Raw genomic sequence first — 27,334 nt, forward strand, 5'->3', positions numbered from 1 at the left:
CTTTTTACCAGGGGAATACAGTATTTATTGTTATTTTATGTCAGCCATAAGTATTGAACCTGGCTCACATATCATCTATAGCTCCAGTGATATGGAATATTGAAAGAAAATTTCTAACATTGAGGTACTTTGTTTCCTCCAAATTGGCATATTGTTGTCTTTAGCCCACAAACAGTAAATACTTATTGTTCAGTTGAACCCAAGTTAGAAAATGCAAGTTAATGTTAACTGACAATACTAATTTAGCTTTCAGACAATACCATGTATCATTTTGGTAGTACTATTTTATGAACAAATGATTTGATTGTCATGTGCTCCCAATGTTGCCATGATCCGGCACCATTTTGTGTAGTTTAATAAAAAGAAAGATATAGCTTAAAGACAGTCTATAACTTTTCTGCCAGCACCAGATCTAACCAACGTCGAAGTCGCCGCTCAAGTGCCATCTTTCACCTCTGGACCTATCTCACCGACATCATCTCTGCCAAAGTAGCAGCTGATGCTGGCTTCTGAGCATGCACTCTGTTGGTCACCTCCTCAGCAACACTGCCAGAGTCCGACTGCAGGCTCACCAGCTGCTGCCATGCCCCCGACCCCAACCTCTGAATCAGAGAGCTGTACGTTTAACTCATTAAAACGGAATGGAATTTAGGACATACAAATAAAAACAAAGTGCAGGAGAAACTCTGCAGATCTAGCAATGTCTGGTGGAGAGCACAGGAAGAGAAAGAACAACAAAAATAACATTTCTGAATTTTGCCTTGGGCTGAATTTTATAAGAAATGCCACTCTCATACAGTTTGCCACTTTTTTTTTGCTAAACCAAAGAGCTCTGTATTTCTGACAGGAAATCAGATTAGGGCTCCTGCAAAATACAGTCATACTTCCATTCGGATATGTCTCATAGCATAGAACAGTTGTGGGAAGGCAAGTTATGCCCTTTTTTTCATAGGGGTAAGCTGCCATATTCAGTACTTTGAGGGCCTAGCTTCATTGGCAGCCATTTTGACAGGTCCTGTGAAAGGGTAATTACATAAAATATGAGATTAGGCTGCTGGGATTGTAGGTGCCAAGTGGGTAAGAATGCTAATTGGTGGCTGGCCAAGTAGGATTTTATATGGAGAGTGGGTAAGATGGCAGATAGATAAAATGCCATTTGGGTAGGGATGGGGTGCCAGATCAGTTGAATGTCAGATGGGTAGCATGCCCACTTAGTGGGTAGCAGAGTGCCATCGGATGAGATGCCCTAGGCCAGAATGCCAGGGAGTAGAGTGACAGAGGATTGGTTCTGACACCAGGGGAAGGGGGAAGAAACTGGCAGTAATGGACTGGAAGAAGGTGACTGAGGATGTCAGGCCCGATGGCAGGAATATCAGCTCCTGGAGGAAGAAGGTGGCATCGGGTCAGGATTTGGGTGGGGTGGGTTGGTGGTGGAGTGGAAGGGATCTGGGCAGGTATATTTGAGAGTGGATGAGGTAAGTTGGGTATGAATTGAATGATTATTCAGGCGTTAGACTAGACATTTAATAGTATAACATTTCCTAAGTAATTATTTACTTAACTGCAGCAGAACCCAGAAATTTTCTGATTTAAAATGGATACTTTTGGAGGGTTTCAGACATGGGGAAAATTGTCCTGTGGAACCTTCAACTTCATGGCCAACTCCCACAGGCTCTGCTATGATGGGAATTCTGCAGGGTCTCCATGAACAGCTCCCATCTGCACTTCATAAACAATAATCTGAACATCAGAAAATCAAGGTCACTAACAATGCTTCCCTCTCTCTCCACAAATGCTGTCAGGCCTGCTCAGTTCTTCCAGCATTTCTGCATCTTAATTTTGTTCTCAGTCATCTGGAATACTTTGGCTTCAGAGCATGCAATTTCGGATAAAGATTTAGTGCAAGAGTGAGAATGCATTACAATGTAAAACAGTTTAATTTTCTTTAGGAGGTGATGTATAGGTTCTTATAGCATTATTTGAAAAAGAGAAGCAAATTATCTACACGTATAATTGATGGCCTGAATCTTGGTTTAACGGCACAATTTCAAAAATTGCAGATGATTTAAAACTTGGAATCATTTAAATCTGAGGAGAATAGTATAAAACTTCAAATGGATATATAGACTGGTGGAATGGGGATCAAGTGTCCAATGAAATTAAATTCAGAGAGGTATAAGCTCATTCATTCTAGTAGGAAGGATCGGGAGAGACAATTTAAAAAATGTACAATTCTAAAGAGGGTGCTCGAACAGAGAACATGCTTGTGAATAACTAACTGGAAGTGGGAAGATAATTTGAGTGTGGTTAGCAAAGTGCACAGCAACCTAGACTTTATTAATAGTGCCATAAAGTAAAAAGGAAGAAAGTTATGTTATATTTATATACCACTGGTTCAACTTCAGCCGGAACACTGCCTCCAATGCCGCGTGTTGCACTTTAGGAAAGATATGAGGGCAGATATGAGGAGAGAATTTCAGAAAAGCAGAAACGTTTCAGGATAATGATTCCAGGGATGAGGAACTTCAGTTCCATAGGTAACTTGAAGAAAAGAGCACATTTGACAAAAGTATTCAGAATCAGAAGTATGGACAGATTAGATTGGAAACCTTTGTTCTTATTGCTGAAGCTAATAGATATATAAGAGCCATTCGGAGCTGACTGAAGCTCTGCCCACTTTATTATTTTACCCCTAATAATGGGTGGGACATCGAATAGTCATGGGAATAGTTTGGGGTAGTTGTGGTTGGAGCAAGTCATTTTTTTTTAAACTCATCTTACCATCAGTACATAGTGACCAAAATGTCATAAATATTATTTTACGACATGAGGTAAGAGCCTCCGTGGCTGTGAGTCATCTTTCATCGCAGATTATTAGAAACCTATACACTAGCACAAGAAGAAGGACTGATGGCAGCATCTACTTCAGGTATGAAGCCCTTATCACCATTGTCCTAACTTAAAAAATAGGACCAAAATCAATAGGTTGCAGTTTTAAGACAGTAGCAAAACAAGCTATGTACACATGAGAGAGTTATTTCGTGCAGTGAATGATTGGATCTGGACAGCACTGCCTGAGAGTGTGGTAAAGGCAGGTTTAATCAAAACACACAACATGGAATCAGATTATCAACAAAGCAAGAATGTGCAGAGCTGCAGGAAGAATGAGGGAACAGTACTGAGGGTGGGACTGCTCCTACAAAGAGATGGCACAGGCATGAAGGGTCCTTCTGTGTTATAACAATTCTGTAACTCTGAACCATTAACTCTTAAACAGAATCACATTAATTGGTCCTTCATCTGATTTACTGAGTAGTGAACCTGATGTGTAAAAATGGATGCTATCTTTTCTTAGATAAAGTGATGTTATGCCCCCATTTAGATGCAAAGAGCTCTAGGAAGTCTTGACATCATGATAAGGTGCAACATAAATTTAAATTCTTTCTTACTTTCCACTCGGCATAAAGCCAGTAATTATAATATTTCAATCTGAAGTTAAAGACTATTGTATGTTATCAGGCAAACAGAAGAAATGAGATTTGCAGATTACATGTGCTCTACGTATTTAATTTGTAAACACATAACACATTAAATCCATACAATCTGAAGAGTTACCATTCATTCAGTAAAGGACACACAAAAACTGTAACATATATCCGAGTGAGAAATGTTGGACAAATAAGCTGATATCATTGCGAAATTTAGTGAAAAGTTGAATTTGCTCAAAATACAGAACAGATCACAAGAATTAGTAAGAAGAAATAGGTGACCCTTTGAATGTGCAACTTCCATCAGATCAAAGGTTAAGAAATAGAAGGCATTTTAGGAATTATGGAAAACAGAAAGGGACAATCACAGAGAGGGAATTAGGTCTTAAATGACCAGCAAACATGCAAAGTTAAAACAGGTAGTATCATAGATCTTTGCAATAATGGAGTCTTAGAAAAGACAAAAGAATTTGTAAATAGGAGAGTGGAGTGAAACTGCAAATGACAAGACGAGACAGGGTCAAGGCAGGAAGGATGTTTTCAATAATCAGGAAGTCCAGGTCCAAGGGTCACAGTCTAAGGATAATGGAATATGAGATTTAGGACTGAGATGAAGAGAAATCTCTTATCTCAGAGTGTGGTGGGCCTATAGAATTGTTTGCTACAGAAAGTGGAGAGTGAAAAATTGAATATTTTCAAGAAGTGCATGGAATGAACTACGAGAAGAAATGGTGGAGGTTGGTACAATTGCAACATTTAAAAGGCATCTGGATGGGTATATGGGCTGGGGGTGGGAGGGTGTTTTAAAGGGATGTGGATCAGGTGCTGGCAAATGGGACTAGATTGGTTTGGGATGCCCGGTTGGCATGGACAAGTTGGACTGATAAGTCTGTTTCCATACTGTATATCTCCATGACTCTAAGTGGTATAGTTCTTTGGGCTAAAGGAATCAAAATGTAAGGGGTGAAACTGGTAACAGGTTGCTGAGTTGGATGATCAGCCTTAATCAGATTAAATGGTTGGCCTACTCTTGCTCTTCTTTTTCAATTTCTAAAAATCATTGCCTGGTTAAAAAAAACACAAAATGGTTTACAAAAAAGGAAAAAAGCAACAGAAAGGAAATTGAATCTGAAACTGCAAGTGATATAATTTCTGAGAGAATAAGACCATTTTTACAGATTAGAAGTTTCTTAGACAAATGTCAACCCAGAACCCACCTGCCCAGATAACAGCAATTCACTATCATAAAAGAATGGAGATGTCATTACAGTAAGAAGTAATAATGTCTCACTTAAATTAGTAAGGCCCCACAAAAGGTTCTGCATGGGAGACAGAAGCAAAAGTCAGAGCCCATGGGATCCAAGGAAATTTAGCAATTGGATACAGAACTGGATGAGTAAGAGGAAGCTGAGGAATATGGTGGAGGGATATTTGTCTGACTGGAAGTCAACATTCAGTGAGATCCCACAGGAATCAAGACCCTTGGTCTTTGTAGTTTATACCCCCAAGTGATTTAGACTTGAATGTCAGAGGGTGATTAGTAAATTCACAGACAATACAAAAATTGGTGGGGTGGTAAATAGTGAAAGGATAGCCTTAGATTACAGGATGATGTAGAGGGGCTGGTCACATGGGATGATCAGTGGCAAATGGAATTCAACTTGGTAAAGATGAGGTGATGCACTTGGGCAAGACAAACAAAGCAAGGTAATATACATGAGGAATGGTAGGACCCTGAGAAGCACAGTGGATCAGAGGGACCTTACTGTGTATGGCCACCAGTCCCCTTACAGCATGAACATAAGTGGATAAAGTTATTAAAAATTGATGGAATACTTGTCTCTATTAATAGAGATACAGAGTTTAAGAGCAGGGAGGTTATGCTGCAATTTTGTAAAACATTTAGGCAGCAGCTAGAGTACTGCGTGTAGCTCTGCAGAGTTTAATGAAGAGAATTGGTTTTAATTATTCCTGTCCCCTCTGAAATGATAAATATATGCCATGGGAAAGGAAAAGAGAACTGTATAATTGCTGCCACTAGTCCCTCAAGGAGGTGTCTCTCCAATGGTTGATATTAGTTCTGCTGTCTTTGTTTTTCCCAGTATCATTCCTGCTTCATTTTCTTCCAGACCCTGGTTTTCTCCCTTTTTATTCCAATTGTATTTCTCACACTGCCCTCCTCATTACATCGCTCTGTCCTCCTGCTGCTTTCCCTGCATTTTATCCTCTCCCCCTCCAATCCCCAGTTGCCACCATGAGGCATTCCCTCTGTCTAATTCCTTTCCCCAGTTCTCCTTCAAGTGAATCCTCAAATTTCTCCCGTCCCATATTCCCTCTCCACCTACTGCCCCCACCACTTCTTACCCTGTCTGAATTTCCTCTGCCCCATACTTTATCCTGTCCTTCATCCTTATCTCCTGCTCTCTGCAGCTCTCTCCTTTTGGTTTCCTCTCTTGCTCCCTCTTCTTCTTAGTACTATTTCATTTCCTTCCCATCGCTCCACCCCATTTCTTTCTTTCCCCTTTTCAACTCTCCTTTGCACACCTTTCCTCATCTTACCTACTTTCTCTCTACTCCTCCTCATCCAGTAAACCCTGTCGGTTTACTGCTGCTGGTTTCTGCACAACTCGGTGATCCAAAATGGCCTTGTTGTGAAACGAAGCTATACAAGTGCCAGTGTTGTCTCAACTATGCATGCCTGGTAAAGGTACTGGAGTAAAGGATGCTTTTCAATGTTATAAAGAGTCTCGTCCACTCTTTAATCACACCAAAAAAACCACATGACTTTCCAGAGCACTGTTCCACACAAGTGCCTTTTCACTGTCCAAGGGCCTGATACCTTCCCCACTGAAACGAATGTATTTCTACTTCTTTCAATTTAGTAAACCATGATCCTTGCTCACATTGGGGTCTCCCCAACATCAAGGAGCCCAAATGGAGACTGGATGACCGCTTTTCAGAACATCTTTATTCAGCCTGCAAGCATGACCCAAATCTTCTTGATCATTCTCATTTTAATTCTCCATTTTGTTCACACACTGAGCGTTTTGTGACCTGCTACTGTGTTCCAATAAAGCTCAATGCAAGCTCAAGGAACAATTCTTTATCTCTTGACTCAATGTGCTACAGTCAACTGGACTCAATGCTGAGTTCAACAACTTTAGTCCATAACTCTGCTTCGTTTGATATTTTTTCTTACTGTTTTGCATTTTCCCTTGTTTCTTTTATACTCACTTTGCATTCAGGTCCTCCATACCTCCTCTGGACATATCATTTGTCTTCTTACACCACCCATCCCATTGTCTTTGGCTCTGTACAACAAAATCAATTCACATTTAATCTCTCCTTCCCTACATCCCACCACAAAACTTCCTTTGTTCTTCATCCCCTTCCTTCTTTCCACTTGCTGAAAACTGATTACATTTCTATTATTTTCTTCATTGAAGGGTTGTTAACCTAAACCAAGCTGCATAAGATACTTATTAGGTATCATTTCAAGTACTGTGTATAGTTCTGGGTGCCAGATCATAGGAAGATGTGAACACATTGGAGAGAGGGGGAAGAAGTGGTTCCAAAATAGTTCCAGGAATGACAAACTTCAGCAGTGAGGATAGGTTGAAGAAATTGGGACTGTTCGCCTTGAAGAAGATGGCCAAGGGGAGATCTGATAGAAGGTTTCAAAATCATGTATGAGCTGGAGAGAGTAGTTGGGGAGAACCTGTTCCCACTTGTCAAAAGAGATTTAAAAGACTTAAAGTAATCTGCAAAAAGGTGAAATGAGGAGAAACCTTTTCATTCAGTGAATAGTTAGGGTATGGAATGCACTGTCTGACAGTATGGTGAATGCAGGTTTAATTGAGGCATTCAAGAAAGCGCTGGACAATGACTTGGATAGAAATAATGTTCAAGGATGTGGGGGAAAAGCAGACAATTGACACTAGATAACGATACTCATTTAATGAACTGGTGCAGGCATGATAGGCCAAACATCCTCCTTCCATGCTGTAACATTTCTGTAAACGGTGGCACAGTGGTTAGCACTGCTGCCTCATAGCGCCTGAGACCCAGGTTCAATTCCCGACTCAGGCGACAGACTGTGTGGAGTTTGCACGTTCTCCCCGTGTCTGCGTGGGTTTCCTCTGGGTGCTCCGGTTTCCTCCCACAGTCCAAAGATGTGTGGGTCAGGTGAATTGGCCATGCTAAATTGCCCGTAGTGTTAGGTAAGGGGTAAATGTAGGGGTATGGGTGGGTTGCGCTTCGGCGGGTCGGTGTGGACTTGTTTCCACACTGTAAGTAATCTAATCTAATCTAATTATGTGAGACATTAACTCCAATCTTTTCCAGAATGTTAGAGAAAGTGAGGACTGCAGGTGCTGGAGATCAGAGTTGAGAATGTGGTGTTGGAAAAGCACAGCAGGTCAGGCAGCATCCGAGGAGCAGGAGAATCAACATTTTGGACATAAGCCCATCATCAGTATTCCTGATCACGGGCTTATGCCTGTCCTGCTCCTAGATGCTGCCTGACCTGCTGTGCTTTTCCAGCACCACACTCTTTCCAAGATGCTGCCTGAATATTTTACACAATTAAACAAATACTAAAATTTACATCCTTCTTCTCCCATTTTAAGTAAGGAATATTTCTCAACTGCAGTATCTACTCTATAATATCATGTCAATCATCTGACTGAATTAGCAACAAATTAGTGCACCCTTTGCTCTAACCAGTATAATAACAAGCTATGATGACAGTGCAATTCCATTTTATTGCAACAAAGTCCAAAGTGAGTAGAAACCAGCTTTTCCCTTTGTCCTAACTCATTTGCAGTAAGAACATGTCCACCTTAAAATATAACATTCCCAGCTATTCCTGCTGCAGTACCTTGGAAAATATATTTCTACCTCTTCAATATGTAACTTCAATCATTGTCATGAAGCAACCAGAATTTTCAACTTGTTTTGATTACTGACTGTTTTATATGTACTGATATCTAATTAACTTAGAGTCCTCTTAGCCGGCTTGAAGCAAAAACACGCCCAGCTACAAAATGGCTGAATTGTGAGACCGATGTCCATCATGTCACCAGAGTGTTGGTTATGCCAATTGTCAGTGTGAAGTACTGATGGTTGGTCTGCATGTTAACCAGAGAGCATGACATTGGAGGTAATGGTTGCAGCACTGTGTCCTCACTAATGGCATGTCTGGACATGGAAGAATATTTAATGAGTGTGCAGGTGGCGAGTGAGTATCTCACTGACTTCCTACCTCTATCCTGATTAAGTCCAGAATGTGAAGGCTTGTAGTTAGCCATCCTTCCCAGTCACTATTTGAGGCCCTTAAGCAAACAATCCCACTGCCATTCAGCTGCAGAAGGGCCCATCACCATGTGGGGAGAATGACAAATACGTTTATGCAGCTAGTGCCTAATCAAAGGACTCAAAACAGGGGTTGGCTGTGAGAGTCAAACACTTGCTGACTACTTTTACGTGTCCACCTTGTGAGAAATTCCTGGCAATGTCATCTCAATCCTGAGCCTCTGATAATTCTTAATCGGGCAGAAGCTACCTCTGCCTCTGGTTAGCCAGGAGCTGTCAACATGCAGGAACTCCACCCCTTGGATCCTGATCATAGGGAGAATCCCGCTGGTGTCCTTACAACTGGCTGTCGGCTCGGTGTGCTTTCCTCAGGACATGATAGGGATCGCTCGCTGGCTGGCTCTCCAGGGAAAATGCTTCCATAACATTTCACCCAATGTGCGTTTTGTTTTTAAAATTCACTTGTGGTACCTGGGCGTCACTGGCTGGGCCAGCATTTACTGCCTGTCCTTAGTGTGTGACACTGTCTTTTCTCATTTACAGTCTATCATTGGAACACTTCAATTTTTAAACAGGAATTTGGTATTTGTAGCAGATACCCCAGGAATTGCCTGACAGAGGTCTTAGCGATTGAGTCAGTATTCAAGCTAAACGCTGAGAGAGGAAATAAACATTCCTTCCTATGAATAAGAAACATGATATCAATGCCACTGCTCTGGACACATTGTTAAAAGATTCCACAAAATCTGAGGAATTAACAAGTAGACAAGTGATCTGGCATTTTGGTGCCAGAACTTCAGCATTTTGGAGGCCAACATGACTATATGAAATATTTGAAACCAAAAAGATTGAGACTTGTCCCACAGATTGGTTGATAAAACTGAGGTGGACTCTTTGGAAATTGACAAAATCTGAATAATATTTTTGAAACAGAAGATAAAAAAGTTTAGGAAAGGTTATGGCTACATCAGGCAGATTCAAATTAAGTACACTGAAGCTATCCTGAGATCAGTTACACTGAGATTTAAGTCAGCAACTTAAGATGCAGCTACCAGTGAGACAGGTGAAGATATTCAAACAGCATCAGCTATACAAATGAGCATCCATCAGTCGAACATCTCAAAAAGCAAATGCTATCCTTCCAGAGGAAGGTATGGCAGCCAGTCCATCCTTACCAGTTCATGAGAACAACATCTTCAAGCCATAAAAGCATTCTTAGCCACAAGCATTCAGATTTTATCTCCTCAGTAGAGAGTTTACCTGCCTTAACTAGCCAAGTAGACATCTAAGAAATGACCAACTGATTTCAATCTCTGACTGAACAATAAAAAGTATAATAATCAAACAGTTAATGCTCAACAACGGACGTTCAGTTCCAACATGAACCAGGTTGATGCAAATGGTCCTTTTCTGTGCTTCATATCCCATGTAACAGTTGAACTACCTCAAACTTATTTACAACATTAATCTCTACTAATTATTTATTTAATTATTCAATGTTCTGGTTCTGCTAACCATGATCCTTTGCTTACTTAAGATATTGTCTTGCTAATTGGATTCATAGAGATACAAAGTATGGAAACAGACCCTTTAGTCCAACTTGTCCATGCCAACCAGATATCCTAAATTAATCCCATTTGCCAGCATTTGGCCAACATCCCTCTAAACCCTTCCTATTCACATACCCATCCAGATGCCTTTTAAATGTTGCAATTGTACCAGCCTCTACCACTTCCTCTAGCAGCTTATTCCATACACACATCGCCCTGTGTGAAAGAGTTGAACCTTAGGCCCCTTTCCCCCAACCTTAAATTTTGCCCTCTAGCTTTGGACACCATTGAGGAAAGACCTTGACTATTCACCTATCCATGCCGCTCATGATTTTATAAACTTCTAAGGTCACCCCTCAGCCTCCAACACACCAAGGAAAATCGCTCCAGCCAATTCAGCCTCTCCCTATAGCCAAACCTTTCAACCCTAGCAACATCCTTGCAAACTTTACTGATCCTGCACAAGTTTCACAAAAAGCTGCCTATAGCAGTGAGACCAGAATTGAACATAGCATTCCAAATGTGGCCTAACTAATGTCCTGTACAACCGCAACATGACCTCCCAACTCCTATACTCAATGCACTGACCAATAAAGGCAAGCTTACCAAACACCTTCTTTACTATCCTGTCTACCTGTGACTCTACTTTCAAGGAAATATGAATCTGCATTCCAAGGTCTTTGTTCAACAACAGTCCCCACGACCTTACCATTAAGTGTATAAATCCTGCCCTGATCTGCCTTTCAAAAATGCAGCACCGCACATTTATTTAAAATTCAACTCCATCTGCAACTCCCGGCCCACCTGCCATCTGATCAAGATCCTATTGTATTCTGAGGTAACCTTCTTCGCTGTCCAATACACCTCCAATTTTGGTGTCAGCTGCAAACTAACCATACCTGCTGTGTTCACATCCAAATCATTTATATAAATTCCAAAAAGCAGTGGACCCGGCACCAATCCTTGTGGCACACTACTGATCAAAGGCCTCTAGTCTGAAAAGCAACCCTCCACCACTGCCATCTGTCTCCTACCTTTAAGCCAATTCTAGAACCAAATGGCTGGTTCTTCCTGTATTCCAGATGATCTGACCTTGCTAACCAGTCTCCCATGCGGAGCATTGTCGAACACCTAATTGAAGTCCATATAGATCACATTCTCTGCCCTCATCAATTTCTTTGTTACATCCTCAAAGACTCAATCAAGTTAGTGAGACACAATTTCCCATACACTAAGCTATGTTGACTATCTCTAATCAGTCCCTGCCTTTCCAAATCCATGTAAATCCTGTCCCTCAGGATCCCCTCCAACAACTTGTCCACCACCAATATCAAGGTCACCAATCTATAGTTCCCTGTTTTTTCCTTATCACCTTTCTTAAATAGTGGCACCATGTTAGCCAACCTTCAGTCTTCCAGCACCTCACCTGTGACTATCAATGACACAAATACCTCAACAAGAGGTCCAGCAATCATTTCACTAGCTTCCCACAGAATTCTGGGGACCTGAAGAAGTCTTGGAGCTTATCCATCTTCAAGTGTTTTAAGGTGTCCAGCAGTTCTTCTTCTGTAACACTGGTTGTTTTCAAGATGTTGCTCTTTACATCCCGAGTTCGCTAGCATCCACATATTACTCCACAGTGAACACTGATGCAAAATATTCTATTAATATCTTCCCCATCTCTTGTGGTTCCATACACAGGTGGCCTTGATGATCTTTAAGGGGCCCTATTCTCTCCTCAGTTACCCTATTGTCCTTAATGTATTTGTAGAATTCCTTTGGATTCTCCTTAATCCTATTTGCCAAAGCTATCATGTTCCTTTTATGCCCTTCTGATTTCCCTCCTAAGTATACTCCTATTGCCTTTATATTCTTCTGGGGATTCACTTGATCTGGGCCATCTATAACTGATATACCAAAAGCTCAATTTCTCCAATCATCCAGCATTCCCTACATTTACCCTTGCTCTTCACCCTAACAGAAACATACTGTCACTGGATTCTCTGTCCCATTTTTGAAGACTTCCCACTTCCCAGCTGTCCCTTTACTTGGAAATATTTGTCCTCAGGAGAAAGTGAGGACTGCAGGTGCTGGAGATCAGAGTCAAGAGTGTGGTGCTGGAAAAGCACAGCAGGTCAGGCAGCATCCTAGTAGCAGGAGAATCGACGTTTCGAGCATAAGCCCTTCCTGATGAAGGGCTCTTCCACTCTCTCAAATATATACCCCGAATCAAAGTTCTCACCTAAAATCATCAAAATTGGCCTTCCTCCAATTCAGAACTTTACTTTAGATCCAGTCTAACCTTTTCCATCATGTTTTTGAAACTAAAAGAATTATGATCACTAGCCCCAAAGTGTTCCCCTACCGACACCTCAGTTACTTGCCCTGCCTTATTTCCCAAGAGAAGGTCAAGTTTTGCACCTTCTCTAGTAGGTATATCCACATACTGAATCAAAAAGTTTTCTTGCACACACAAATCCCTCGCCATCCAAGCCCTTAACACTATGACAATCCCAGTCTATGTTTGAAAAGTTAAAATCCCCTACCATTGTCACCCTATATTCTTACATATAACAGATCTCCTTACAACTTTGCCTCTCAATTTCCCACTGACTATTGGGAGGGGGGAAGTGGGGGCTTAGTCTAATCCCAATAATTGTGATCATCCCTTTCTTACTTCTCAGTTCCATCCAAATAACCTCCCTGGACGTACTTCCAGGAATATCCTCCCCAAGTACAGCTGTAATGTTATCCCTAATCAAAAACATCACGCCTTTCTTTTCTTGCCTGCCTTTCTACCTTTCCCATAGCATCTATACCCTGGACCATTAAGCTGTCAGTCTTATCCATGCCTTTGCCACATCTCTGTAATTGTTATGATTTCAGTTCTGTGTTCCCAACCATCTTCCTTCCCTGTTAGGCCTCTTACATTTAAATAAATGCAGTTTAATTTATTAGTCCTACCTCATTCTCTGTTTTGTTCCTGCTTGTCCTCACTTTGTTTAGAATTAGATTAGATTACTTTCAGTGTGGAAACAGGCCCTTCCGCCCAACAAGTCCACACCGACCCGCCGAAGCGCGACCCACCCAGACCCATTCCCCTACACCTAACTCTACGGGCAATTTAGCATGGCCAATTCACCTAAACTGCACATTTTTGGATTGTGGGACGAAACCGGAGTACCCGGAAGAAACCCACGCAGACACAGGGAGAATGTGCAAAATCCACACAGACAGATGCCCGAGGGGGGAATTGAACCCAGGCCTTTGGCGCTGTGAGGCAGCAGTACTAACCACTGTGCCACCGTGCCATTGACTCACTTCTTTTCCCAACTGCACCAGTCTCAGATTGATCTCTTTCCTCATGATCTCCCTGCCACCCAAATGAGTTTAAAAATCCTTTCGAACAACTCTAGCAAATCCCCCTGCCAGTATACTAGTCCCCTTCCAATTCAGGTCACTTCTACCCCAGAAGAGACTCTTATGATCCAAAAATGTGAATCCTTCTTCCTTGCACCAAATCCTCAGCCACAAATTCATCTGTTCTCTCCTCCTATTCCTACTCTCACTAGCTCGTGGCACTGGGAGTAATCCAGATATTACTACTTTCGAGGATCTACCTTTTAGCTTCCTACCTAATTTCCTATATTCTCTGCTCAGCACCTGGTCCTTTTCTCATTCTATGTCATTAGTTCCAATGTGTACATCGACCTCCTACTGAGCCCTCTCCCCTTTGAATACATTATGCATCCTCTCTGAGATATCCTTGATCCTGGCACCTTATTGTCAGCTGTAGAAGTGTCTGCCTATGCCTCTGACTAGAGAGAATCCCCTATCACTATCAATTGCTTTGAACCTGATGTACTCCCTCGTCTTAGTACCAGAAACCTGGCTGCCAGTGTCACATTCCCCTGAGAGACCATCATAAGAACATCACCCCCTACATTTTCCAAAAAAGCATACTTGTTTGAGATGGGGATAGTCACAGGAGACTCCTGCACTACATTCTTCCTTTCCTGGCAGTGACCCATCTACCTGACCTTATCTGCAAATTTTTTCTCTTCCTGAAACTGCCATCTATCACATCCTCAGCTCCTCCAAATTCTTCATTACCTCTCCAACTCCAACTCCAATCCAACTATCTCTCCAACAGATCTGATAGGATTCGCAACCAAACACACTTTCTGTACATAATTATCAGGAAAATCCCACATCCAGCGGGAAGAGCACATCAATCTACTGAAGGGCATCTTTGCACCTTAACAATCTACAGACTCAGAAAATAGCACAGTTTTACTACATTTAAAACATTGCTCCAGGATAGCTTCGTATCCATGTTTATATTTTTAACGTTTAATCCAGAGATAGATCTCAACAGAACATATAATCTAAAAGAAAACATTCTAATCACCATTGTAATTTTACAAAAAAAGCAGCAAGGCTACACTTTAAAAAGTAAGCCACTTAGCTCCATGCTGTTAGCTTCCCCACACAGGTTTCTCCAAGGTCAGCTGTGAATTTCACTGTTTGTTTATTTTTCTTAGAACAACTCCAATATCCAGACATACTTGAAACTAAACAGTAGAGGCAGTCAACTGTACAGGTTCACTGCTTGATCAGACCGCAGGTTTAGTCCCCTGTTTTGTTTTCTACCTCCCATGTGGTATCTGCTTTGTTTCTCTTCCTCCTTTTTTAAAATGCTGCTGATTTAGTTTTTTTTTCAAAGTTCCAAAACAATTTAATTATTGCTCCAACAATGAAAATACCTCAAAAGAAGAACAGCTGTTATAGCCACAATATTTTCCCCATCCTCCATCTTGGATTACCCAGAATCCTTATAGTTGTCTGACATCTTTGATTGATAATTGGCAAGAAGGGGTTAATTTTTTACTTGTAATATTTGTGCAAATCCTAAGGAAATGTTAACAGTTGAAATTCTGATATAATCAGAATTTTGATGTATAAAGCTTTTAAGTGAGCTACATGTACGTATTATTCACTGCTTGGCCAAGACTAAATTAAAGGACTTTTAAGTTTCTAAGATTTTAGCAAAATTGAAAATCTGAACATGGATCACAACAATTAACGTAATGACTTTTTTTAAGGAAGAAGTACAGACAATGATAAAGATTTAAGTCACTGCACATGTATGATAACAGCCAGAGCTGAAAAATGTGTTGCTGGAAAAGCGCAGCAGGTCAGGCAGCATCCAAGGAGCAGGGGAATCGACGTTTCGGGCATGAGCCCTTCTTCAGGAAGGGACTTCTTCTTACAACCAGAACCTAGATGAAGATCCTTCATTTGTTAAAATTCCAGACAGGAGATGCAAAAGTTTAATCTTTTGAGTATGCAGGGATAAACTGGCTCCTCTGATTGACTCACCCACTCCCTCCAATGATTCTACAAGATTAATTTTTTTAAAAATCTGTTCCTTTGTGGATCTTTCTTCCAGACCCCCAAAACATTATGTTATAAAAGAAGCCAGTTTAAGCTTTCTTGGGTTAACAAAGAATATGTTTATGAATTGTTAAACGCAAGAAGAATTATTAAAGCTATCCACAAACACATAAATTGGAAACAAGAGGTAAGACAAAAGGAAAACATTTTAAAAGCCAAAGGTACATGAATCAGTCTCTGAATTGTTTGCAAAAAGCAGGTAGTTGAAAATTTCAGCCATGGCAATAGAGGTTACTGAAAATGTTGATGTTGGGAATTGAACAGTTACCTTTATGATACTTTGTTTTGTAAATTGTCTGTGATTTTCTGGTTCTGATTCTTTTTGATTGTGATTGAACTCCAGCAATCAGGGTGTGAGAAAATCATTTTGTTATCCTATTTCCTTTCCTCTAGGAGCTAGCTAGCTGACTTCTAGCATTCAAAGTGAGAGAAGTTCTTTGTCTGTAACAAAAGGGTGACTTTGACCGTAACCTTCACAGCACGCTAATCTGGGAATGTAGAATGTAGGAGTAGGAGTTGGCCATTTCGCTATTCAAGTAAAAAGTGAGGTCTGCAGATGCTAGAGATCAGAGCTGAAAATATGTTGCTGGTTAAAGCACAGCAGGTTAGGCAGCATCCAAGGAACAGGAAATTCGGCGTTTCGGGCCAGAGCCCTACATGAATTTCCTGTTCCTTAGATGCTGCCTAACCTGCTGTGCTTTAACCAGCAACACATTTCGTTATTCAAGCCTGCTCCACCATTCATGGCTGATCATCCAACTCAGTAACCGTTTCCATTTTCTCTCCATATGCAGGAACATAGGAATAGAAATAGGTTATTCAGCCCCTCCATCCTGTTCCACAATTCAATAAGATTATAGCTGATCTGCTGTCTAATACCATTTACCTGTCTTTGTCACATGTCCCTAAATAACTTTGCTTAACACAAATTTAAAATTAACAACTGACCCACCATGTACTGTCATTTGTGAAGCAGAGTTCCAAACATGACCAACCTTTTGAGCATAGAAGTGCTTCCCAACATCTCTCCTGAATGGTCTTGCCCTAATTCTCAATCTATGCCTCCAGTTTGAAAGCAGTGGAAAAGGTTTATCTTTATTGAACCTGTCTTTTCCTGTTAGTGTCTTGAAGACTTCAAACAGACCGCCTCTTCACCATCTGAATTCTGCATAAAACAAGCCTAATTTGTATAATCTCTCCTTAATCCAGATATGGACTAAGGTGTGATACCCACATCTGCTCACAATATTCTAAGTGGGGTGTTACCAGGATGTTGTAAAACTGCAGCATAACTTCTGCCTCCTTGAACTCCAGTCCTCTAGGTATAAAGAGCAGCTTTCTTGATTATTCCACATCTATTTGTGATATTTTAAAGACCTTTGCACCCAAACCTCCAAGTCTCTTTTGACATCCAATATATTTGACTTCATACCATCTTTTTCAAACGTTCTATCTTTTTCAATCCAAAATGTGCAACCTCACATTTGTTTACATTGAATTCTATCTGCCGCAGTTTTACCCATTCACTTTGTCTATCAATATCCCTTTATAATTTTATGCTATCATTTACACTGTCTGCAATGCCACCTAATTATGATCCATTAGTCCAGATAGAAATATATAATATAGGAAGCTCAAAACCAGGCTGACACATATGAGAAAGTTCAATCCCACTAACAAATTCCAGTAACGTTGAAACTGACTTTTTAAAACCTCTGTCCTTGTGTATTGTTAAAAAGGAAACAAAAACACGAGAGATGCTTGCAGTTTGGGAGAGGAAGCTTGCTGTTGAGCAGGTGGGTGTCACCCTTTTGTTATCTTTGTGGTCTCAAGATTAGTCCGAACTCTTCCCAGCCTTTGAAAGGCTGTTATTTGAATTTCTGTTCATATCTGTCGGTGTAACCTTCTGTGGGTCTCTCTCACCTCTCAGGCAGGTGCAACTAATTTCATTTGGGATTATGTTCAGCATGGGCTGGTCGAACCAAAGGGTCTGTTTCCACGCTGCATGACTCTGTGACTCCATATCTGTAACCAGTTTTGGCTGCACCAAACTTATTTTTTTTTAAATATTGTATTAAAATTTAAAATTTCAACAGGGCTTTGAGATCCTGACCTGCAGTCATGATACACAAGTTTCACTTTGGGTATTAAATACAAGCACACCAGGGCAAATGAAATGTGCAATGCTCATAGCTAACTATGAATGAAAAAGTTTTTAATTTTCTGTTCACAACATAAAGAAGTAATATTATAAACTAAACCAATTATAAATTTAATTTGGGTTACAAAGTTCGTCCTCATAAAACTACATAATAATCTCGACAATGTATGTTATGCTGCTGATAGATGAAAACTGTTAACTGATGCAATATTGGATATTAATTTTTTGCTTTATAATTTTGGCAGAGGGTTGCCTATTTATACACCGAGCTGGAATTTGATGAATGTTATGCCAGCAAAACAGAAGAGGACCCATCGAATTGACCCCAATGTGGTGTACCAAGAATACTTTTAAGTCTAAAATAGTTTGATTGATTAGTTTGGTTTCAATTCAGATTATCCATGGTATCTAACATTGTGAGGGAGCTAATTACATTATCCCTGACATAGCTAATTAAAGTCACATTAGTTCATCATTTTTGCGTTTTACTTAGCCATTAGAAAATGGGAGCTTTTCTACATTTCATCAACTTGTCGCTGTATCCTGATCTGGAGTTTAATGATCATCTGGATTTGGGTATGCAAGCAATCCAAAAAGAAGCCAATCTAGGGAGAAGGATCACCAATCTGAAGTCTTCCATTATACTTGGTTCTCGCTTCAAAGACGCTGAACATTTCCAACACATTTTTTATTTTGAATTTCCAACATTATGATGTTTTTGCATTGTAATGCAAAGCATCTAAGTATCACCTTTTGTAACCTCGTTTGCATTAAAGGGAACAAAGTTCTTTTAAAATGCATAATTACAGGCAATGGTTAACACCAAGCACGTGGTTTAAAAGATACTTACACTGAAATAATTGTTGAATTCATCTCTGAAAATGCAGCAACTTCACGCAATTAATTTAAATGATGAAGCAAAATGATGCCATTTTAGCAAGGATGGCACAACGCTGACAATAACTATTGTATTTGCAGCCATATTTACAAATCTGCCATTCACCAGAGGTTGCAGTGACAATTAGGAGAGCTCCATTATTTTAACACTAATTTCCATGGACAATTCTGGCCCAGTGTAGCAGGCAGGGATCCATTTAAGCTTTAAATCACTTTTTTTTCAGTTTCAGTAGAAGTGGAGGAGAACAACATTTAATATGATGTAATATAGATGACAAGAAAAGTGTCATGTTATGCCACTTCCTTCATTTTAGCAATACCTGCATGTTCAGCATTGCCAGGATTCCTGAATGAGATTTAAAATGAATTGATGGTTTCCCAAAGGCATTTGGCATGCAAAACTTTGGTTCTATATTTCTTTAATTGCAGACGTTTACTAGAGTGGAATTTCACCTGAGCAAAGCATCATGTCAACACTCTGCAGAAGAATTAGTTCTTTATATATTTGAGATATAAACTGCAGTTTCAAATATTGTCATTGTATGGACAGAAATTCCAATTCACTAAAAGTCTATCCAGGAAGAATTTCTCAGCTGATAACTATCATCTGGAACACAAAGATGCATATGCTTCTAGAAGAATTCTTTCCTAACCTCAGCAGGAGGAATACAAATCAATTGCTATTGCACATTCACGGTGAGACAGAGAGACACATGAGGTATTCAGTCAATGCCTTCCTCTGTTTATCTAATGGAGGTATTTAACGACCTGCTCAAATCACGGCCATTGATACCACACTATGTGTTTTTGACAGGTCTTGCTACTTGTACTCCTCTGTGCAGAGCTCACTCTAAGCAGCCATGCTGAGGAAATTAAGATTTCTTTCATTCGTTTCTGCGAAGTGGACATTACTGAATAGTTGAAAATGTGTTGCTGGTTAAAGCACAGCAGGTCAGGCAGCATCCAAGGAATAGGAAATTTGACGTTTTGGGCACAAGCCCTTCATCAGGAAGGAAACTGAATTACTGAATAGACCAGCATTTATTGACTATCTAGAAATGTCATGGAGAAGGTGGTAGTTAGTTGCCTACTTGAACTGCTGCAGTTGTCAAGGGGTCTGTACACTCACAGTGAAGGCAGTTTCAGGATTTTAGCCCGGATGACAATGAAGGAATGGCAATTTGGGGTGAATGAGAATGGTGTGTGGCTTGGAGACGAAAATTCAGATGATAGTGCTCCCATGTAGCTGCTATCCTCGGTCTTCGAGGTTTAACATTCTCAACTTTGAGGATGGCACTGCGGCCCAGTGGTTAGCATTACTGCCTCACAGCACCAGGGATCCAGGTTCAATCCCATCCTTGATGTCCATCTGTGTGGAGCTTGCACATTCTCCCTGTATCTAATTGGATGTCCTCTGGTCCTCCCGTTGACCAACAATGTGCAGGTTAGGTGGATTGGCAATACTAAATTGCCCCATAGTATCCAGGGATGTGTAGGTTAGATGGATTATCGATGGGGAGTGCAGGGATGGGGGTAAGAGGTACGTCTGGGTGGGATGGTCTTCAAAGATCAGTATGGATTTGGTAGGCCGAATGACCTTCCTCCACACAGTGAAAGTCCTATGTATTGTTCCATTATGCAGTCCATGGAAGTGACCCTTTGTTTTAAAGCCGTCTGTTTGCTGTCTTTTTTCAGGCAACGCATTGTAATTAATAATGGCATTTTCTCCTAACAAATGCATTTGTCTAGGTCGTTCAGTTACACATCCAGTTACCAGGATGTCAAGTGAGCATAACACACCTTATTTGATGTTGAATTATCATTAAATTGAAGGGCAGTAGAATGCGATGGCACTGGCCTGTGATCACTGACCAAGAGTTGACTTGGAGCTTGATTGAAATTTGGCATGCAACATACTTCAGTAACATTGTAGGGATGGGAGACACATTCTGCTCCTATAAACTAGAAACAGTGCCAATGGATGATGTTTTATAATAGGAATTTTCCAGGAGACAGAACCAACAATTCAGTTTATTACAGGCAGTACAAATGATTATGAAGATTCTGAAGATCTGTTTAAGAGAGTGCTACAGTAGAGTGTTACAAGTAAGAATAGGAGTATTGTAAGCTCAGAGCATTACTTGATGTTTGTGAAAAGCAATCCTACAAAACTATCAACAAATAAAGGCTGAAATGTTTATCTTGAGTCAAAACAAAATAAAGCGAACTGAAATTTGTAGTAGACATGATCGGCGATGATACGTAAATATAGCAACAGCAAACACAACTCAAAGGCCAGCACCTCCTAAAAATGCTGAAACCTGACATACTGTGTAATGTGATAGAATTTGTGATTCAAATACAGTGTGCAATTTGTCTATTTTTTTGAGAAATAATTATGCTGAGTTTCTGATCTTAAATCCTAATTTTGAGAATATATTATCGACAAAAAAAATTCCAATTAATTTCGATCTGGTAGTTGGAAGATTTTATAATGCATTTCAACATTCTTGTCCTGTAAGACAATCACAGACATGTTTAACAGATGCTCAGCCTTTGCTTGTGTAAAAGTGGCTGAAACATGTACAGCATTTAGTTTTGTAACAACATGCAGTTCCAGAATGTATGAACGATCAACCTCTGAAATAATGGAAAATACTTTTTTAGAAAGCTTTGGATCATTGATCAGCAGTCATTACCCACAGCAGCTGAAACCTTTGCACTGTAATGACATATTGAAATATGACTAACACACAGGTGTGTTTCAAAGTGCCGAGATTCTTTGAAACTATTCACCGAGAATGTAATCCCTTTCTCTAAAGAACAAAATTCCTACCCTGGTGAAGAAGGTCCCACTTCCTCCTTTATGCTGTTCGCAAAATCATCAGTGGAAGCATCATTTAAGTGGTATCCTGTTAAAACTACGCTCTGAGAAGTAGGCAGTGGATCCATAGTGAGTGAGACATATTTCTGCTAGTTATTGATCAACTGGACACGACAGAAAACAGAGAAGGCAATAAAAATCCTTCCTTGCCTGGCAACATGGATCATTTCCATAATGAAACTCCACCCCTGCTATTCTGAACAGTGGGTAGGGCTAATGCCTGAAAAAAAGCTTTCCTTGTTCCACGCAAGTGGCAGTCAAATTAAAGACGCTGAACTTAGAGCTTGCAGCTGTTGAGCTGTCATTACTGAATTTCATGGTATTTTCCAACACTGATACATATTTTCTTCTTAACTTATGCAAATAAAAACTTTTAGAGTTGTGAAGGAAGCAGAAACTAAAAAGGCAATGCCATCATAAAGGACACAAATCTACTGGCAATAAATATGAAGATTATTCTGTTCTTTTTTTATATTTCAAGTTGATTTGTTAAAGGAACTGTTGTGCTTTAACTCAGTGACCTGGCTTGGAGGAGTTTGTGATTGAATATCATGAATGGAATGTATTGACATGCACGGTTGAAACGTCCCAAGTATTGAAGAGCACTGGTTTCATTATATGACTTTGTTGATTGTCCTTCCATGGAATTTACTGTAGTTGTAGTGAAAGTTATAATTCAGGAATGAAATACATTGGCTATCCTTATCAGAAACAAACACTCCTAGGTCAGATTTCCATTTCCATTTGCAAAGTGGCTGCAAACCAGAGGGCATAGAGTTAAAAGTTTGGGAGAAGATTTGTAGCTCGGGTGCTTGTTGTTGTGCTTCTATTCGTCGAGCTGGGAATTTATGTTGCAGACGTTTCGTCCCCTGTCTAGTGACATCCTCAGTGCTTGGGAGCCTCCTGTGAAGCGCTTCTGTGATCTTTCCTCTGGCATTTATAGTGATTTGTATCTGCCGCTGCAGCGGACAGCTGGAACTGACAACCAGAAGTGGCAGAGACAAACCATTATTAATGGTGGAGGAAAGATCACAGAAGCGCTTCACAGGAGGCTCCCAAGCAGTGAGGATGTCACCTAGACAGGGGACGAAACATCTGCAACACAAATTCCCAGCTCGGCGAACAGAACCACAACAGCATAGAGTTAAGGCAGTTGGCAAAAGATCAAAAGAAAGCAAGACGATTGATTTACCGATGAGTGTGACTATGATCTGGAATGTACTGCCTGAAACGGTCGTAGTGGCAGATTCAATCATGGCTTTCAAAAAGGAATTGTACATGCACCCGAAGAGAAAAAAGAAGGGAAGAGTCTGGGCAGGACACAGATGTGTGACTAAATAATTTTTTCTTATAGTTTGTTGTCATGGACATGATAGTCAAATACACCCCTTCCGAACTGTAACCATTCAATGATTCTATTTTATAAAATATAGCATGAAAAAGATTCAGTTTGAATTCTAACACAGGAAAGGTTATCCATAGTCTCCACTCTGACAAACTTATTATGCACAGGAAAGGTTATGTAAAACGTCGCTCTACTTTACATTGCCTTCTATCAAGCTAAAATCTAATCTGACATTTTACCCTGTGCTACATATGATTGTGCATTGCTGAAAAAAATATATTTTATTGAGCTTTTTACCTACACTTGTCAGGATAATTTGCAAGAATACCATTGAAAGTTAAAATCTACAGTTATACTGTATGAAAGGAGAGGCAAATGATTTAGAGTGGTGTTGCCACTAGGAATGCATCAGTTGATGATGATGTTAACTACCGAACTTTGTGTAAGTTTTTATATGGGCAGGTTGCCTCTGCTTTGTCATGCATTCCTCTGAGAAATGAATTAATAAACAGCTGTTACCTATTTTGCAGAGTTGAAACAGATGTAATGCTTATTCCTTTTAATTGGTCTTGAATTTAAAAAAACTTAATTGAGAAAATGTTTTTAAGGCCTACTACAAATCTGGCAAAGCTCACCAACTTTTACGGGTGCCCCTAGAAAGCATTATATCCAGATGCACCATGACTTGGTCAGGCAACTCCTCTGCTCAAGACTGTAATAAGCTACAGAGAGTTGTGAACACAGCCCAGTCCATCATACAAACCAACTTCCCATCCATTGACTCCACCTACACTTTTCGTTGCCACGGAAAGACAGTCAACATCATCAAAGACCCCTCCCACATGGGTTATAATCTTTTTCAACCACAGAGTCAAGATGAGAGTGCTGCTGTGCTTTTCCAGCACCACTCTAATCTTGACTCTCTTCCAACTTTGTCCATTAGGCAGAAGGTACAAAAGCTTATCTGTACATAACAACAGGCTCAAGAACAGCTTCTTCCCGGTTGTTATTAGACTTCTGAATGGACCTTTCAAATTTCACATCTAATGTTGATCTTAATTTTTGTGCACCTTCTCTGCAGCCATAGCTTTGTATTCCTCACTCTGTTCAATTAACCTATGATCATTGTATGTTATGATCTACCTGTACTGTATGCAGAGCAAAACTTTTCACTGTACTTAGGTACATGGGACAAAATACATCAAATCAAATCAAATCAAAAAAGGCTGCAAAAAGACAATTTTTTTTTAAAAAGCTAACAGCGCAAAAGTAGCACTGACATCTCAAAATCAGTTGCAAATAGGAGGTCAAGATGCAAGCTTACTATATCACAGTTAAAAATCACACAACACCAGGTTATAGTCCAGCAGGTTTAATTGGAAGCACTAGCTTTCGGAGCACTGCTCCTTCATCAGGTGGTCGTGGAGGGCACAATTGCAAGACACAGAATTTATAGCAAAAGTTTACAGTGTGATGTAACTGAGAGTATACATTGAAAAATACATTGATTGTTTGTTGAGTCTTTCATCTGTTCGAATACCATGATAGTTTCACTTCTTTCAGGTGTAAATCACAAAACCTTTTTTTTAAAGTTGCATTCTCAGGTTAATTGTAACAGTTGGTGTTAGCTAGACAATTTGTTGAAGGCTTTAGCCCCCGGTGTTCCCTGTCTATGCCATAATGTTTAGACGGATTCTAATCTAAAAAGTGAGACAACTGAGTCTTACATGAATTCATGCATTTTTTGAGCAAAGTACAAGGTAACTCTGCAAGTACTCGGTTGTCTCACTTTTTAGATTAGAATCCATGTAAACACTATGGCACAGACAGGGGACACCGGGGGCTAACACCTTCAACATATTGTCTAGCTAACACCAATTGTTACAGTTAACCTGAGAATGCAACTTTTAAAAAAAGAGATGGAAGACTCGACATAAAATCAATGTATTTTTCAATGTATAATATCAGCTCCGTCACACTGTAAATTTTTGCTATAAATTCTGTGCCTTAGAATTGTGGCCTTCACAATCACCTGATGAAGGAGCAGCGCTCCGAAAGCTAGTGCGTCCAATTAAACCTGTTGGACTATAACCTGGTGTTGTGTGATTTTTAACTTTGTACACCTCAGTCCAACACCGGCATCTCCAATTTATATCACAGTTCCAATTGTATTATGAAATTAAATTGTTTAGGGAATCATAAAAAAAATCTGTCTTTGCAATGCTCATCCACATCAACAAGAAAATATGGGTCTCTATTTGCATGCATTTTTGCTGCCTTCCAAACCCTTTCCATTCCGCCTACATCTCTTCCATCAGAACTCCCAATAAGAAGTAATCCCTGCTATTAACAATGGGAATGAAATTTCTGATTTTGCAGCAATCGACAGAGTCAAAATGCTGAACTTTGCCAATTACCTGGTAAAAGAAGTGGGGCAAACCCTGCTTTCATGGTTTGAGGAACCGGAGATAGCATATTGTTGGCATCATCCAGTTAACAGATCATTTTCAAGGACCAATTAAGGCCCAATCAGTGAGCTGGAGGCACAGTAGCACCAGCAAGCATTGGCCATTGTTAAGGCTGTAACTCCAAGGAGTGGGCCATTAAAGAGCTACCCATGAAGAGAGATAAGGTTGCAGGAAGCTTTGAGTGGAAATATTGAAACTCATTGCTCCAGATTTTCTGATGGCCAGTTAGTTGTTTATGTAGAGTAGAATTTGTGAAAGTCACATGATGAGGGAACCATTTTATTGTCTGCTTTTAAAAATGAACAGAAGTTACTTGCAGACGCAGTTTTCAGTGGAAACCTCTACCAAACCAATTGCAGGTCTTTCAGGTTTTTAAGGGAATTAACAGTGATATCTGGGAAGTAGGAAAATCTAACAGAGAGAGAACACTATTTCAACCAAGAGCCAAACTCTGGGAAATTTGATGGGATGAAACCCCTCAGCTTCCTGAGAATTCTTCACTTTACAAGACTTTTACTTCACTTCAAAGTGTCATGTTTATCTAAGAAACTATATGCCATGAAAGAGAATATTGGAATATGCATTGCAACCAGGAAGAAGGGGTCATTAAACTTACCTAAGCAAGTAGGTAGGGAGTAAAGAAGGTATATGGCATGCTTGCCTTTATTCATCAGGGAATTGAGTACAAGAGTCAGGACGTCATGTTGCAGCTTTATAAGACATTGGTGAGGCCACACCTAGAGTATTATATTCAGTTCTAGCCATTACATTACAGGAAGGCTGTGGAGGCTTTGGAGAGCGTGTAGAAGAGGTTTACCAGGATGTTGCCTGGATTAGAGGATATGAACTATAAGGAGACATGAGAAAAACTTGAGTTGTTTTCTCTGAAGTGGCAGAGGCTGAGGGGAGACTTGATAGAAATCTATAAAATTATTTAACTCTTAGATAGGTTTGATGGTCAGAATCTTTTTTCCCAAAATTGAAATATCTAATACTAGGGAATATGTATTTAAGGAAGGTTCAAGGGAATTGTGAGGGACAAATATATTACAGTGAATGGTAAGAGTCTGGAACGCACTGCTGAGGTGGTGGTGAAGACAGATACGATGGGGGTGTTTAAGGGACTGATAAACTGATGAAGATACAAGGAATAGAGGGATTAGTTTCACTTGGGGTCATGCCCGGCACGGCATTGTGGGCTGAAGGGCCCATTTCTGTGCTGTACTGTTCTATGTTCTACATTAATTGGTTTCTGTTTAACCAACTTCCTAGCAGTCATTTTAAAGTTTTTTTAAATTTTATTTTACTGCACAGATTTATCATGTCAATGGAGAATGGAGTTAATTAGATTGAAATGAAGGATCCAATTATGCTGGGTTTTTGGAGGGAATTCCGTCGCAAAGTCGAGTGATATTTTTCCCGAATCTTAATAATTTGCCTCATTACCTACCACGTCCACCCCCATGGATCCCTCATGCTTGATTCCCTGTTCCATTTCCGAACAACTCAGCTGATATCTGCTAAGAATTCAGCAATCCTTTCAACTCACCATCTTTAAAAGGCCACTATGCACCCAGATAGGCATGAGCACTCTGAAGCTGCCCTTCCTCGTTAAGGACATTCCCACAAGATTTCAGATGTGGGGAAAGTGTCCACTTTGACAGGAACCTGGAAGAGAGCATCAAATGAGAACAATCCTCTTCCTGGAGGATTGGTAGAGGAGGCTACACATGTTGATCTTGGCAGCCTGCCCAAGCTCAATCACCTGATT

General features: G+C 40.2%; 1 protein-coding gene across 1 annotated transcript in view; it reads right to left on the reverse strand.

Moving 5' to 3' along the window:
- The window catches only part of arhgap18 (Rho GTPase activating protein 18), an 89,868-nt gene extending 67,943 nt beyond the window's left edge, over window positions 1-21,925 (reverse strand). The window contains exon 1 of the mRNA XM_060821220.1: window positions 21,703-21,925. Within this exon, the coding sequence (XP_060677203.1) occupies window positions 21,703-21,818 (116 nt within the window). The 5' untranslated portion in view covers window positions 21,819-21,925. The remainder of the gene's footprint in view (window positions 1-21,702) is intronic.
- Window positions 21,926-27,334: the final 5,409 nt, after the last annotated feature.

Source organism: Hemiscyllium ocellatum, chromosome 3, assembly GCF_020745735.1.
Source record: "Hemiscyllium ocellatum isolate sHemOce1 chromosome 3, sHemOce1.pat.X.cur, whole genome shotgun sequence".
In the NCBI taxonomy this organism is placed as follows: Eukaryota; Metazoa; Chordata; class Chondrichthyes; order Orectolobiformes; family Hemiscylliidae; genus Hemiscyllium; species Hemiscyllium ocellatum.